This window comes from Lepisosteus platostomus, chromosome 23 (genome assembly GCF_059453375.1).
Source record: "Lepisosteus platostomus isolate fLepPlt1 chromosome 23, fLepPlt1.hap1, whole genome shotgun sequence".
In the NCBI taxonomy this organism is placed as follows: domain Eukaryota; kingdom Metazoa; phylum Chordata; class Actinopteri; order Semionotiformes; family Lepisosteidae; genus Lepisosteus; species Lepisosteus platostomus.
Window position 1 is genome coordinate 13,988,216 of NC_142633.1, and position 14,511 is coordinate 14,002,726.

At 40.1% G+C, this 14,511-nt stretch overlaps 1 protein-coding gene and 2 long non-coding RNA genes across 6 annotated transcripts in view; 2 read left to right on the forward strand and 1 right to left on the reverse strand.

The window, feature by feature from the left end:
• Positions 1-943, forward strand: part of LOC148642121 (uncharacterized) — a 71,396-nt gene extending 70,453 nt beyond the window's left edge. For all 4 annotated transcript variants that reach the window (XR_015929652.1, XR_015929654.1, XR_015929655.1 and 1 more), the window contains one exon: positions 710-943. This is a non-coding gene — a long non-coding RNA (uncharacterized LOC148642121). The remainder of the gene's footprint in view (positions 1-709) is intronic.
• Positions 757-14,511, reverse strand: part of skia (SKI proto-oncogene a) — a 91,122-nt gene continuing 77,367 nt past the window's right edge. Inside the window, exons 2-7 of the mRNA XM_088617350.1 lie at positions 11,780-11,899; positions 11,149-11,264; positions 9,284-9,570; positions 8,480-8,784; positions 7,280-7,510; positions 757-5,003 (exon numbers count right to left, since the gene is read on the reverse strand). Coding sequence (XP_088473476.1) covers positions 4,824-5,003; positions 7,280-7,510; positions 8,480-8,784; positions 9,284-9,570; positions 11,149-11,264; positions 11,780-11,899 — 1,239 coding nt within the window. The 3' untranslated portion in view covers positions 757-4,823. The remainder of the gene's footprint in view (positions 5,004-7,279; positions 7,511-8,479; positions 8,785-9,283; positions 9,571-11,148; positions 11,265-11,779; positions 11,900-14,511) is intronic.
• LOC148642123 (uncharacterized) lies at positions 9,568-12,056 on the forward strand. Its single transcript, XR_015929651.1, has 2 exons — positions 9,568-10,888; positions 11,117-12,056. It is a non-coding gene; the product is annotated as an uncharacterized LOC148642123 (long non-coding RNA).

Genomic DNA, 14,511 nt, shown 5'->3' on the forward strand with positions numbered 1-14,511 from the left:
AATGTGTTTGGTAGCTTTTATCTGCCCCAGTTAATAAATATGAAGGAAGAAAGCAGTGCTGCAGTTCAGGTGGGACTCATGTGTTCCACTGGAACACATTGCAGTGCAGATAGTGCTTTGATTTCCAAAGTGTATTACAATTTGGCACAATCTTTTTAATGTCATTCAGATAAATGTAGTATGGAATAAGATAGATATTCTGAGTATTGAGGACTGTGGCTATTTACAGTACAGCACTTCACAGTAACAACTAAATTATACTGGCTTATTGGTCCTTCCAAATTCCTGGATACATACAACTTAGAGAGGGAATATAATACTGTTACTACTATAAGAAAACTATGTTTTCTGAAAGGGAACAAGTTTGTTTTTACCAAATTAGATTCATAGATGGCCCTCTGTGGAGTTGCTCGGTAATAAAGACATTCTAGGACAGTTGATGTTTTGAGATTGCAATTCACAAAGTGGATGTGATGATGCAGTCTGGGTTAAATGTTATAACAACAGGGGAATCGGCGCTGTAAAATCGAGACACAATGGGAGCCCTTTTATTTTTCCAGGGTGCCTTCTTAACTTCTTTTCTTAAATACTACATGCCTTCTTAACTTCTTTTCTTACATACTACATGCATATGTTAAATGAAAATGAATAAAACCTTAATACAATATTCGAAATATGTAAAGTAAAATTGTTCTATTTCTGTTCTCAGCATGATGAAAAGAAAGAGAAGAGGAGTAAAGAACATGAAATACGTGGTCTGGACAAACAACTTTATTTCTGGTAATGCATCTATACACTGTACATTCAGTCACTGTGGTATATAAGCATAGCTATTTTCAAACATAATCTCATAAAGTCCTTTATTTTACAATATAGTCCGTGTCGTGACAGAGGGAGGAGGGACAAGGGGAGGGAAGTGGAAAAGGCGCAAAAAAAAAGACAAGGTCAAAGGGCAAAATAGATAAATAAGCCAAGCTTTTTTTTCATATATGCGGCATTAATAAACAAGAAAGCATACATTTATCTCTTACATAAAAATAGTTCTAGAATTGTAAAGTTTATATACTATTAGCAGCAGCATAGGGCTAAAAAGATATATGAGGATGAAAAATTATCTGCTGTGTGGTGGTATTTTTTTAAAACTGTTGTGTGACCACTGTTGAGCAAAAGTACGTTTTTCAGCAATTTGTTAAAATGATAAAAAAAAATATGTATAAATGGACTGGTGAATAAAAACAATAAAAAAGGTTCTACAGTGGAATAAAAGCCAAATAATGGGGGAAAGCTATGTTTATGTAGGGAATATTCACTAACGCACTGCAATAATTGTTTTGAAACTTTTTCTCTATGTTAAAACACAACTCATAAAACAAGACAGCTATTGTGTAAGAAAAGAGTTCTTTTTTGAAAAAGTAAACACCATATACAGTTATAATACACTTGTGTAAAATGAAAAAATATTTACATGTGTAAATTTATTTTTTTTCTTTACACTGGCTAGCTTGGTGAAATGTCAGGTAGCAGATATAGCTGTTCTTACTGTAACCTGTTATTGCTGTTTTATTGTCTTCCATTTAGAAAACGTTTTTTGTGTGTTTAGAAAATAATCATGTAATTGATAACAGAACAAAATATTTTTTTGAAAAGGGGAGAGTAAAGAGCCTATTAACACCTCTTCTCCCTTTCTTCCTCTAAAAAAATGTAAAGGAAACTAAATGTAAGGTTTTCTTTTAGTGTAAATGAACATCTAAAAATACAGCTTGGGTTCTTCTGTGCAACTACAAGGATACAGAAAATTATTTGCACATTATTTGAGACTTTAAATAGCACTGCCTTTGAAAATGGAGAGTCCACATTGAGGTTTGATCTTAATGCCCTCTCATGATGTTTCTTAGCCTGAGATTACGTTTGGTACAGAATATTAGTCTGGTAAAAAAACATCAATTCAAATTACCTGGGTTTCCATATTTCTACACATCTAGCAGTATAGTTCGATATTAATATATTTAAGCCCCTGGAGTGAATAAAATGTACCTGTCATTTTTATCGATCACAATTCATTTTGCTACACATACAGTATAATTGTATCAATCCATTGTCAATATCTGAAACTATTTTCAGAGATCTTTTGGCTGTACCATAATGTTTTTTAATTTCACAAGAACTGTTAATGGAAGTTATACCAGAAGGTAAAGCAACCAATAACTAGTAACAAAGGGGAAAAAAAAACTTTGTACAGCCTAGGAGGGAAAAAAAGGTGGTTTTGTCAAAATCTGTTTTGTTGTTAAGTTGCACAGAGGAGCCCAGTAAATACCGAGATAGAGACAGCCAGTAGAAGATGCCACTTGATCTACAAAACCATTTACATGGCAAAGTAGGCGTCACTCAGACAATCCTAGTACATCTGAGGCATCTTAAAGGCCAGAAACGCAAAAAAACCCAAACAAATTAAAGGAAAACAGAAACGTCTGACAACTTCATTTTCCCTACTCTGGAAACCTTATGCCAAATTCCAGGCACTTGAGGTTGTCCAGCATTGTATTTGAACATTAAGCTATTATATATATGCATATATATAAAAAATAATAAAATATGTATTTTTTGTCTGAAACGTAACATTAATGAGGTTTAGTTTCCTTTAAAAAAATGAAAATTGTTTGAAATACAGATTTTTTTAAAAAGACAAATTTGCTTTATATTGCATAACACAATAAAACCCTTTACATATACAGTATTAATGCCCAATAATGAATATACGTATGGCAGAGTTTTCGTAAATTTCATGCATGTGAAAAAATATATATACAGAAGAGTTTGCTACTAAAAACAAACATACAGACAAGCAAGAAAAATGTCCCCACAAGAAAAAAAAAACAGTAAAAACACAACAAACATTCTGACTGTGTTGTACCCGCAGTGGATCTGGAGCATTTGGAAATACATATAAATAACCAATCAGACTTTTACAACCAAATCTGTAGGTCATGTGTTCTGTCACATTTAATGTTTATTTAATGCTTTTCCCTTCCTGTTTCTTACTGTGCTGCAGTAATGCATTTCATTGTGTAAAATAAACTTACTTCTTGGAAATAGTAGAATTTTAGGAAAGACAGGTACCCAGTATTGAACATCTATTGTCCTGGGTTTTCAGGCTTTGCACCTTTTATAGCTAAGAAAATGGTGCAATAAAATGAACCATTTATTTTGCAAATATTCCAAAATGTGATTTTAAATGATAAAAAAAATCAAACACAAAAAGCTTCAATTACAAAACCAAATCTTCAACTGATTTCCAGAAGCAGCCCACAAGTTTATGTGCAGACAACTGTCTAAGCAAGCAAACATATAGACACCTTTTTTTGTGTTTTTATTTACAATATTTAGCCTTTAACATGTAATTACACGGCATTTAAATGAGACATACTGATGAAGAAAAGCTTTTTTCATTTTTTGTTTTTCTAAAAAGCACATTTTTTTCTTGAAAAGAAAGGCAAAGGACAAGAGTGGGAGTAAAATGCAGTATACAGTATTTTGGACAAAGTGCGATTCATTACTGTAAAGTTTTAAGAAATTATACATAATATCAGAATTAAAAACATAATTTGCGTGGTTCTTAATAAAGGCTCGGCTTCCAGCCCTACAATTATTGTATTTAAAAATGGCCTTTTAACTTTTAACAGCAGCAAGGTATGTAAAGATTTTAGTATTCAAAAGAAAAACATTAAATGTAGTCATGCGTATTCTAGCACTGATTTCTTTTCAACAGAAATAAATTGATAAATACTGTATACAAAAAAGCATTTGTAAAGAAGGTACACTGACAAATTTCAGAATGAGTCCTATATGTTTTTGCTTCTTACACACAAACACACACAGGTGAAAATCTGTGTGGGTGTGTATTTATGAGAGTAATATTCTGCATGTAATCTTTTGGACATCCTGCAGACCATATCCCACTGAAGTGCTCATTTGTTTAAAGGGGGCCCTGAACACGATAACTGATTTTTTCCCCAAAATAAGAATGCTAGGCCATTTCTAAAACTCTTCAGAAAGTAAAGCCAGACAGCTGCAGTTCTCCCTTCTGTTTCTGGTGTAAACCTCATGTTTGTATATTTTTTTAATAACAAGAAAAAAATCCTTTTATCCAATGTCAATGTTGGATTCTTCTCTTCGAACCAAGAGTTGGAAAATGGTGGCGTTGCTGGGAGTTTGCCTTGCTTGTCAAGTGTTTTTTTTTTTGAGGCTCTGTCAACACAAACGAACAACGAAAAAATGTCTTTTCTATATATATATAAACTCAAGTCTCTGATGCAGTCTCTTAAATAGCTTATTACAAAATTAAATCCTCAAAATGTTCAGAAAAAAACAAACAAACAACGACGAAGAAAAGAACCAGCACTGAAGGCCCTCTTAAAAAGTCTCAGCCATGTTGTCTTGTGCCTGTGACTCCTGTTTTACTGCTTCACTTCTTACACTGTGCTCCACGGGGGGCGTTTGAATTTCTTTTCATGTTATTATTGTAATTAGTTATTCATAGAAAAGTCTGTATCCAAAATTTTTTTTTTTTCAGTGAAAATAGGCACAACAAACTTCTTGTGCTATATATAACATTTTCGTGCCATGGATTTAACTTTGTCATTTTTAATTAGAGGCGCGTCTCAGTGCTTATGTTAGTAACATGTTTCCTCCTGGTACTGTACATGTACAAGTCTCAATATTACTTTTCTGTGTGCGGTGATGCACACGTGCGTATGCACATTTTGAATATATGTTTATGCTTTGAATATCATATTAAACTGCGTTTTCTTGTCTGTCTTCCGGTTTTAGTTTTCCAAGTCCTTTGCTGCCGTCTCCTTGCTCCCCACTTTGGGCCACAGTTGTTCCTGCAGCTCCTTGACCACTTTCTCCAAATGCTCCCTGGCCTCGCGCTCGTGGAGGAGGTCCGCTCTCAGCTGCTCTCTGTCCGCCTCCGCGTGCTGGAGCTTCATCTGCAGGTCTTCAATCTGAAGGGAGAACAGGGGGTTTCAATCTCACGCTGCAGGTGATGCTAAACTGGTGCTGGCTCTCTCTTGTGCCCGTCGTGCCATTAGAGATATGCGCACAAACACACCCTCACCCACCCCCTACCTCCATGATCTCTGAAGTCCCCTTTGTGAAAGTTACATTCCTGGTGTAAAAACCCGCTCACCCCATCAGCTGCTGTCTTAGTGGCCCAAATGCACTAAACTTTAACTCGACTGCACACTGCCATCAGCTAAAGGCAAATATCCTACTGAGCGGTATCCACAAAAAAAAACAAACAAGACCAGCATGCTCACAGAGCCTGAGTCCTTTTTTTAAAAGTCTATTTTCCAATTCAAGAAAATGGTCTAAGGCTTAGTAAACACTGGTTTTGAGGCCCACATGCAGAGACCAATTAATCCAAATATTACAACATTCATTTCCCCAATTCAATTCAACTTCAGTTTTCAGAAAGGGGAACTCTCAGAGCTGTCTGAAACGAGGTTTAAAAGTTGGCGTTTTTAATGTACAGGAACAAAAAAGGTTTAACTTTTATTACTGCCACCTGCGCCGTGACCTTTGGGACTGCCAAATCTTTTTTGAACAGCAAGTTCAGGGATTGGGGCTAGAGAGGCGCTTGCTCGGGGCGAGTGCCTGTGTTGTAATGCGCGGGAGCCCTGTGCGTGTGTAAATATTCTGTTCTTGGGCAGGGTTTAGGAAGGCGCTGTCGCAGGTGAGAGTGAGTGGCTTTCCGCCGCCGCAGACGTGAGTGCTCCTTCGCAACCTAGTGCCGCCTTTGCTGAGTCAGTCTCCCGCTGGGAGCTGAAATGGGCTTTCACTGAAAGTGCTTCTCTGTGAAAGGGCCCTCCAGCAGCCTGTGCGCAAGGGTTGTTGTGGTGACAGGCGGCGCGCGGGAATGATACCGAGGCTGCTGGCAGGAGGAGTGTGCCAGATCCTCCGCAGACGGGTGAGAATGAGAGGGTGGAAGGACACAGCAAACATGAGGGGCGGGGGGGAGGTGGGGGTGAGAGCGAGAGAATGAGAGGAGACAGACTACTTGCGCTCATCCAACTCAGGCAGTATCACTATGAATGGCAGAGTGTGTGTTCACAGTCCTGCTGTGTTACAAATGACTTTGTTCAGAATGACAGTTGAGGTCCATCTCAATAGTGATGTACTTATATGGAATTTTCTAGCACAGACCCTATCAGACAGTTCACATATTATAAATATACCCTTCATAAACATGATTTCATGGCTTAAATGTAAGCAGATATGTAACTATAAAAAAACGACTCGAATGCTAAGGGTTTATAGTGAACATTTGATGATTAATACTGTGTTTAATTAGTATAGATGCTGTAGAAATATTGTAAAATATTGGACAACGACTGGGTATTTTTTTTTAACCAAATTCATTTTAAAGCAAACTTTTAAAGCAAATTCGTCTAGAAACACAGGGACTGCGGCCGCTCAAGAATATGTGAGTGTGACTTGCTTGTACTTGGAAGATGTAGCTGAAACACTTGTCTCACTCGCCTTTCCGTCTGTCTGCCACCTGTCTGGGAGACCAAGTTAGCGACACACCCAGCGTGCGGTTCCCTCTTGGCTCTTGTTTTGTCTCGTCTGCTCTTATCAGTAAGGCTTCCCATGATGCATACAAGGAAGTCAACTTCACTTCCTGTTTCCTCTTTAGGTTGCTGTTATCGCACATCAGTGTTCTAAAGGCGACACCCTTTACTTCTTTCCAAAATTGAAGGGAAAAAAAGCAACTGGCTAAGAAATGAAAGATTTTTGAAATGTGTTATTTTGGGGGAAAAAAAGGTAGCACATTCTCTTTTGAGAACAAAATGAGAAGAGCAAATCCATCTATTCCTTCATCCATTTTTAAAGCAGCACTTAAGTAAAGGGTCAGCTCTGTTGCAACACTTGGAAGCCTTGGTGTATTTTATAGAACACTCTACATCTGTTTCCTTTTCATGTTTACAAAATCCAAGTTAACATGGCAAAGAACAATCGGATATGGAAAGTCTTCTTTTGTAAAATATTAAATGTTTATTTGAAAACTTGTAAATGCAATATTTTTTTTATTTCTCCTGAGGGCACAATTTGCTGTAAAGGCCTTGAGGTTTCAAGCCTGGACACCTGCCGTTTGGAAATACTGCGAGTGTGTGTGCGTGTGCAGTTAGAAGCACCTTTCACACCAATCTCACAGTGCACCAGCAGAGCAGGGGCCTTGCCAGTGGTCACTGGCTCTGTTTGTAAGTGTAGTTCTCACCTGTGCTGAGTATTTTGCCCGCAGTCTTCCGGCCTCACAGCCCTTGTCGCACACCCTCAGCTGCCTGGCCTGCTCCAGCTCCCTCTTCAGACGTATCCGTGACTCATTCGCCTCCTTCATTTTCTTCTCGTTCTCCGCGCGCAGTCGCTCGATCTCTTTCCTCAGGTTGCGCTTCGCCTCGGTCGCCTCTCTCAGCTTCTCCTTCTTGGCCACCCTCAGAAACTCCAGCTCCTGCAGGGGGGAGGGCAGAGGGAGAATGAAGTCACCTCATATCAGTGGTTGTTTTGTTTTGCAGAGAGAGGTGCTTTGAAATAGTCACCAAAGGTGTCAAAACACACGTCCAGTTTCGAAATATGCCCAATTTGAAAAAGATACATCTATGGTTGTGTTGAGATGAATTGATGTTTAGAACAGTTAAGGTGTCAAAGTTTCTTTGCAGTAATACCCCAGCTGGTATTCTCATTTCAAGGTTGCTCACAGAAAGAAATTCAATAGAAATTTGTGGCTATTCCTTTTACACTTATATATATCCTATGGTTTAACAGTAAACACCAAAGAGTTAAAAATCTTCTAGAAATTGACACTGAGACCAGAAGTTGGGCTTCCTTCCCTCCTGAAACCAACCAGCTAACAGCTTGTTTCTTTGTGGTAACACCCTTGGCCTGCTCATGGGAAATCCTTTAACAGGACAAGAGCTTCTGTTGACTACCACAGTTTCACAGCACCGTCTTCAACTGAACAATAAGGCACTTGGCCTTTTTTTTTTCTGGCAGGCGTGTCATCTTGTGGGTGAACACTAGTTTGAAGTGTTCTTCTTTTTAGCTTACAGAGGCAGCCAGCTGCCCAAAGCTAACTGTAACCTTTCACCTCTGCCCCAGCCACAGCTTTTCACTGTATTGTACTCTTTCAAATTAACTGGAACTCTAAGAGGTAATAGCCACCAATCCCTTGCACATCCTTAATATGTATTTGGGTGCATTTTAAATACCCTGGTGCTTGCAAGTTCTAAGTCACATAGCAGATCAGCTTATTAAAAAAAAGCTTTAACCTGGTGCTGAAAGGTAACCCATAATCACGCACCTGGTGTCTATATTGCAAGAACTGTAAACAAGTGTTATAATCAAACAGAGCACAGGCCTGCTTTAGGCCTCCATTGGAAATATACTGTGTGTAAACACGCGCAACAGATGGGGGCCTGACCTGCTGGAGGCTGCGCTTGGCCTGCAGAGCAGAGCCCAGTTTCTCCTCCTGCTTCACCCTCATCTTCACTATCTCGTGCAGGAACTTCTCCTTGGCCTCCTTGGAATCCAGGCCGCTGTCCAGGGCCTGCCTCAGCGACTCCAGCTCCGACTCCAGGCCCGAGCAGTGGGCCTCGCTCAGCGGGCCTTGGCCCTCAAAGGCCAGCACCACCGAGGCCGGCGCCTGCATCCCCGGGGAGCTCAGATCCTTGGCTGAACTCGAAGAGGTGAAGGAAGGGGACGAGAGGGAGGACAGGGAGGAGGTGACTGCCGAAGGCAGAGAGGGAAAAAAAGAAACAAAGTTATGGCAAAGTCCTGGGGCAGAAAATTGAGAAAATACATTATATATGTATGCTGTGTTGACTCCAAGGATGTAACAAAACTACTTGTAACTGGAATAGGGTTCTTTCATTGTTGGTAAAGATTTTATGCTTCTGTGATTTTAACTCTAGATGAACTCCCAAAGAAAAGATTGTATTTCTCATCAGCCATGAATGAAATGTGTGTGTCTCCTGCCAAAACATTTTACAGTCCCGGTACTTTCTGTCAGACATTCTACTCTAATGTTCGAAGGAAAAATGGCCTACCATTAAGTTTTCTTAAACATCTGCTGGCCAAGGCATGTTTGAGTCAAACAAAGTGGTGCAGGAATGAATCATGACAGAACTGAGGCTAAAGCTACCCAGTTGTGATCAGTGTGGCCTGGACTGAAAACTCCAGTCTGGGTTGAGAGCAGGGATGTCTAGAGGACCTGAAGGGCACTTACATTCCTCACGGCTCTCCACCTCGATTTCACCCTCGGAGTCTTTGTCTTCCTGAGGGGCAGTGCTCGCTGGGGCAGGGGGGCAGGGCAGCTCCGCTGCCTGGTGGCTCTCATCAGTCAGCCTTCTCTTCCGTGGTCTGGAGTTGCCGTTGTCACTGGGGGCATCGCTGCCATTGGCATGGGAGACATTAGGTATGGACGGGGAATGCTGCCCTACTTTCTGATGAGGCAGAGGGGTCAGGGCCACGTTTGGTGCCACTGAGCTCTCTATACTTTTGTAATTGTAAAAGCTGTGTAAGAAAAAGAGACATTTCAGTGTTAGAAGATGGGAAAACAAACGAGGTACCATTAATCTTTTACCGAGCAGAGGTCTGAAAACAGGTATGTGCTTTCTTTAAAGACATAAGAGAATGTCATTTTCTATGTATAACTGATAAGAAATTGTTAAACCACACTATGTGAAAAAAAAAGTTCACCCCACAACACAGTGCTGACTAGCACATTTAGATCATTTTATACCATGGCCCAAATATATATGTGCAATACAGTCAGCTGTTAGAATGTCTGAATTTCTCAACATCTCAAAGATCTGCTTCTTAGAACCTAGGAGAGTCTGTCAGTGAAAGCTAAATAAAAAAACAAGCAAAGATGCCAAAAAGCTGTTATCTCATAAAATGTATTTTCCCCCTTGTACATCTATTTTTCTGGCAAACACTAGAGAAACTTAAAATAGAATTCTGTCTAAAAAGAGATTTATTTTTTCCGAAAAAAGTTTCAATTTATCTTCTCAGTGACCTTCCAAGAGACAGCCATATGTTAGCCTCTCCCGGTAAACAACTTTCTTAAGCATGCAAATATTAGACTCTCTTTCACTTTTTAATTGATCTTCAGTTAGTTGCAAGGGTCTATTTCTTTTTTAAAGAGAGATGGGAGTATTCTCTATTCATCACAAGAAAAGGTTTGTAAATAGACTGACAAGTGCTTGTGATCTGGGGACAAATCAAACATGACTTGCGTAAGGTAAAGTAACAAGTGTTGGTCCAAAGGAATGTTGCATTGTGGTTGTGTCTGGCATGAGAAAGGTTGGACCTGGGCTGACTTTTGACTCTCTCTGATGTTCCAGACCTCAGGATTCTGCACTCTCTTCTCAGGTTCTGTTCCCAGTTAGGGAAAAACCTTTCTGTTCTTACTAAAATGCTGTGGGAGTCTGGGACACGACTCCCCAGCCATGCGGTTAAAGCTACAGTATATGAACTGAATGGCCTCATCCTTCCTTATGTTCTTAAAGGACACTTCAACAAATGAGCCCAACAAGTTCATTTTTTTGGAATACAAGAGCTAATGGATGAGTAACGCAGTGTAGGAAGATTATTCAAACAGTGCCTCAGGTCTACAGTATTGACTATCTGGCTTTCCTAGACCCAGACGTATGTGTGGGTTCACTTCACACTAAATCCTGAAAGTCGGCTCCTTGCTGGGTTGACAGAGTTCACCTACCGCCTTTGCATGCTGAAGCTATAGACATCAGTCTCTCTAACACTGCTGGCTTGGAGATCGGCTTGGAAGCTGCCTACACTACACTCCATGGGAATGAATACAGATATGAAGGTGTGTTTTTCAAACCTATTTCAATAAACATGCTAGAAAAATAAGTACAGAAAACAATTTTTTTGTGAAATTTTATTTCTTGTGATATGAAGGCTAAAACGGATGATAATATTTATATTTTCACCCGATGGTCGACTTATGGACTGGAGTTTATGGACATTGCTCTGAACGTGTCCTACTATTTACCCCTTTTGTAAACCTACATTTTGCTTTCCATCTTCTTTATAGCGTTTGCCTACAGCATGTGTGCTCTCCCTCACCTGTCACGGAGCACAGCTGGAAGGTGTGCAGAGGTTTCCTTCTCGCTGGAGGAAATGGTTGGGGACCAAGGCCGGAAGGCAGACGGGCGCTGCCTGGGGTGGTTACAGCTGAGACTCTGATGTAGAGAAAAGAGAGCAGAGACGTTGGCACTCTCTCCACTTTGTGCTAAGGATGCCATTTTAAAATTGAACAAATCAAAACGATTATTTAAGAATCACATTTACCTCCTTTCTGAAACTTGTTTCACATTGGTGCTTCAGTGGGCTAGCCTTAATATACAGATTTCCTGCTCATCAAGTCATATTTTCTTATTCATATTGCAAGAACATCCTATTTTTCCCCCAAAGGAATGCATCTTATCAGTAGAACAGGAGTTAAAATGTTGTCTTAAAACCAGAATATTGCACCAAAGATGTGAAGCCCTACATTAGAAAAGGATGCCAAATTCTGACCAAGGTGTCATTTGAGAGCTACTGCCATTGAATATTAGAAACTCAAAAAATACTGTTCATTCCACTGATCCAAAATTAGCTGTGGTGATCTTCAATTTGATGCAGAGAGTACGTCATGACATGAGTTGGCTAAGGAGAGCGAGAAAACACAACTAGGTCTTTTGTTTGAATGCTTTACCTTATTTGCAGAAGAGGAGAGAGATCGTAGCCAGTCAGGGTGTTTTTCCTTATCAGTTGAAGGTGACTGAGAGGTGGGATCTTCATGCTTGGATTTCTTGGCTGGAATCGCATCACAAGACTGAAAGAAAAAAAAAAGATCTGTATGTTGGCAAAGGAAAAACATGTATAGATTAAAAAGTGACAATTATTTTGCTAATTGAAAAATTGATTAAATAAAATGTTAAGTTAAACATACTTTGGAATATAAATGGTTTCTAATTAAAATGGCAAAAGTACCAAGCTTGTTTCCCATATCTGCATCTGAAGACAAGCCTTAATCAATGCAAAGTCTTACAGCTCAGCTCCCTGACAGTGCTGCCAGTCTCAAAATGTCACTGAATTAAATATGAACCCATAACTGTCTGACGCCCCCTTTCAATTATCTATGTAAAATAGCTGAGTATAAATAGGAAGCAAATCTAAGATAACTGCTGAGACAGGTATATGGAAGACATCCAATTACTAAATTTGTCAGCGCTAACCTCAAAATGAAGTTAGTGGAGGTGGAGAGGGACAAATAGGGGACATATCTTCCTCTATTGTCCCAGCAGTGATATGGAAGCCTGCCAACCGACACTCCCATTTATACTCCAGACACGCAGCCTGAAGTCTTCAGCATTTCCCACACCTACTCCAGCTCTGACACTTCCAGTTAATAGGTCAGCTGTAGTGCTTTAGACTTGCCTGACTGTCATTTCTGAAAAGACTCTGCTTAAATCTGCTGAGAACAAACCAAATGGCTTGTGTCAGAGACTTTGCCAGCAGCAAGAAAGACACGAGTCTGGTGTGCTAAGGAACCAGGCAATGAGAGGAGGCACGTGTGAATTGGGGGACAAAGAATCAAACCAGTGCCCCAGTAAGAGGTACATCAAGCTGGAAACAAGACTGCACTTTGAAACGAAAGATTCAAGCCCACCAAAAACCATTTCAAAAACCGGCACTTTCAATACTCCTGTTTAAACAAAAGGACATGGCTCTGGGGCGATGTACAAGCCTGCTTTTCTCATGCAGCAGTCAACAATTTCCTACTGCAGCACAATTTGGCTGTGCTGCTGATTGCTGATAAAACAGGGCCTTGCAGCTTACAGTACATCAATGCATACACGGCTGTGTTAGACACTGCTGTAAAATGCAACACATTTCAACTGCTTCTCAAAAGAGAAGAAAAACAAGCGATGATAAAACTGACATGATTTCTTCTGTGGGTCCACACTGGCAGGACCTTTCTATAAGACAAGAGGGGATTTGTTGTACATTGTTTATCGCTGCTAGTATTTGGATGACTTCAGTATCTGCAGCTGTGTCTGTCGACAGACACGGGATTCAGTCTTCTTTTTCTCTTTTTTTGGCCTCGAAATGTTCGTCAGACATTTAAAGAGATATAAACCTTCTATTTTGTTTAGAAGTTCAACTAGACTTATTTTTTTAGAAATTGTTCATTTTGCCCTTTAAAAATAAACCCATTTCAGAGCAAATCACTTGCTGGATGCTGTAGGAATGTAAACTATATCTTGAAAAAAGTTTGCACTTAAGTGCAGAGGCAATAGTTATTAGAAGAGCTATTAAATGTTATTCTGTCCTATTGCAAGAAAGGGCCTCCTTTAATAGATAGCAGAAATATATACAATATATCAGTACATGACAATGATTAGACTAGTTTGCAATGGTACTAGGATTGAGGCCTATGGAGCTGATCTCTCTAAGGACTTGAACTGAATTGTGACTATAGAACATAACACATTTAGACACACCCCTTGTCTGCTATTTTAGTGAAGGGTTCCCCTTCGGAATTCCAAATACTAGAGCAGGAATGTGACTCAAATAGTATGGCAAATGTTCCTGTTTTAATATTCCTTTTCTCATGCACTAAAATATATCAACAGCATGTCAGTGAACGTGACTGGAGCTGCCGTGTTATTTTGACAGATGCCAGTGTCTGGATTTCATGCGACTTTGGGAGACCAGACTGGGTATAACACGGTGAACTCAATCCCCAGTCTCTGGCACAGGGCTGGTGACTGCAGCAGGATGGTATTTGGCAAGTTCCTGCTGACATCCCCAGTCTGTCCACTCTTGGGGCAGAGGGAATAAGAGTGTGTGTGTGTGTGTGTGTGTGTGTGTGTGTGTGTGTGTGTGTGTGTGTGTGTTCCGAGGGGGGAGGATTTGGAATCAAGCAGAAGAGCTGCAACAGGTGGTAACATGCTCTGAGGGAAAACCAGCTCTCTCCCCCTGCCCCCCTTCCCCACTCTGAACCATTACCTCGTCTGCAAGCAGTGCATTTTGTTTAGGCAGGGAGCACAGACGACCATTTTGGGACCTAAATCACATGCTACTATAATAGGACTTGTACTCTGCAGGGCAAAGTGTAAAGACAAACACTACCGGCCTAGAAAGGAGATTTAGCACACCATTACAGCATTGACGCATTTAAAGAGATATCGATTTCATTTAATCGTTCACAGAAAGAACACAGAATGAATTCTGCAGCAATAGTTTATAGTCCCGTATCTTTAGGAGTCCGGCCACTAAAAGTAAAGAGCTAGTCTTGAGTCTGTCAGTGCAGAACATCACAATCGGTTGCTGTTGGTTGTCAGCAGGAACAGATTAGATAGTGAGCTTATACCAGGGGCACAAGGTTATAGCTTTCAATCTGGCAAATCCTGCACTAATCGTGGATCGAGGGCCCATGGG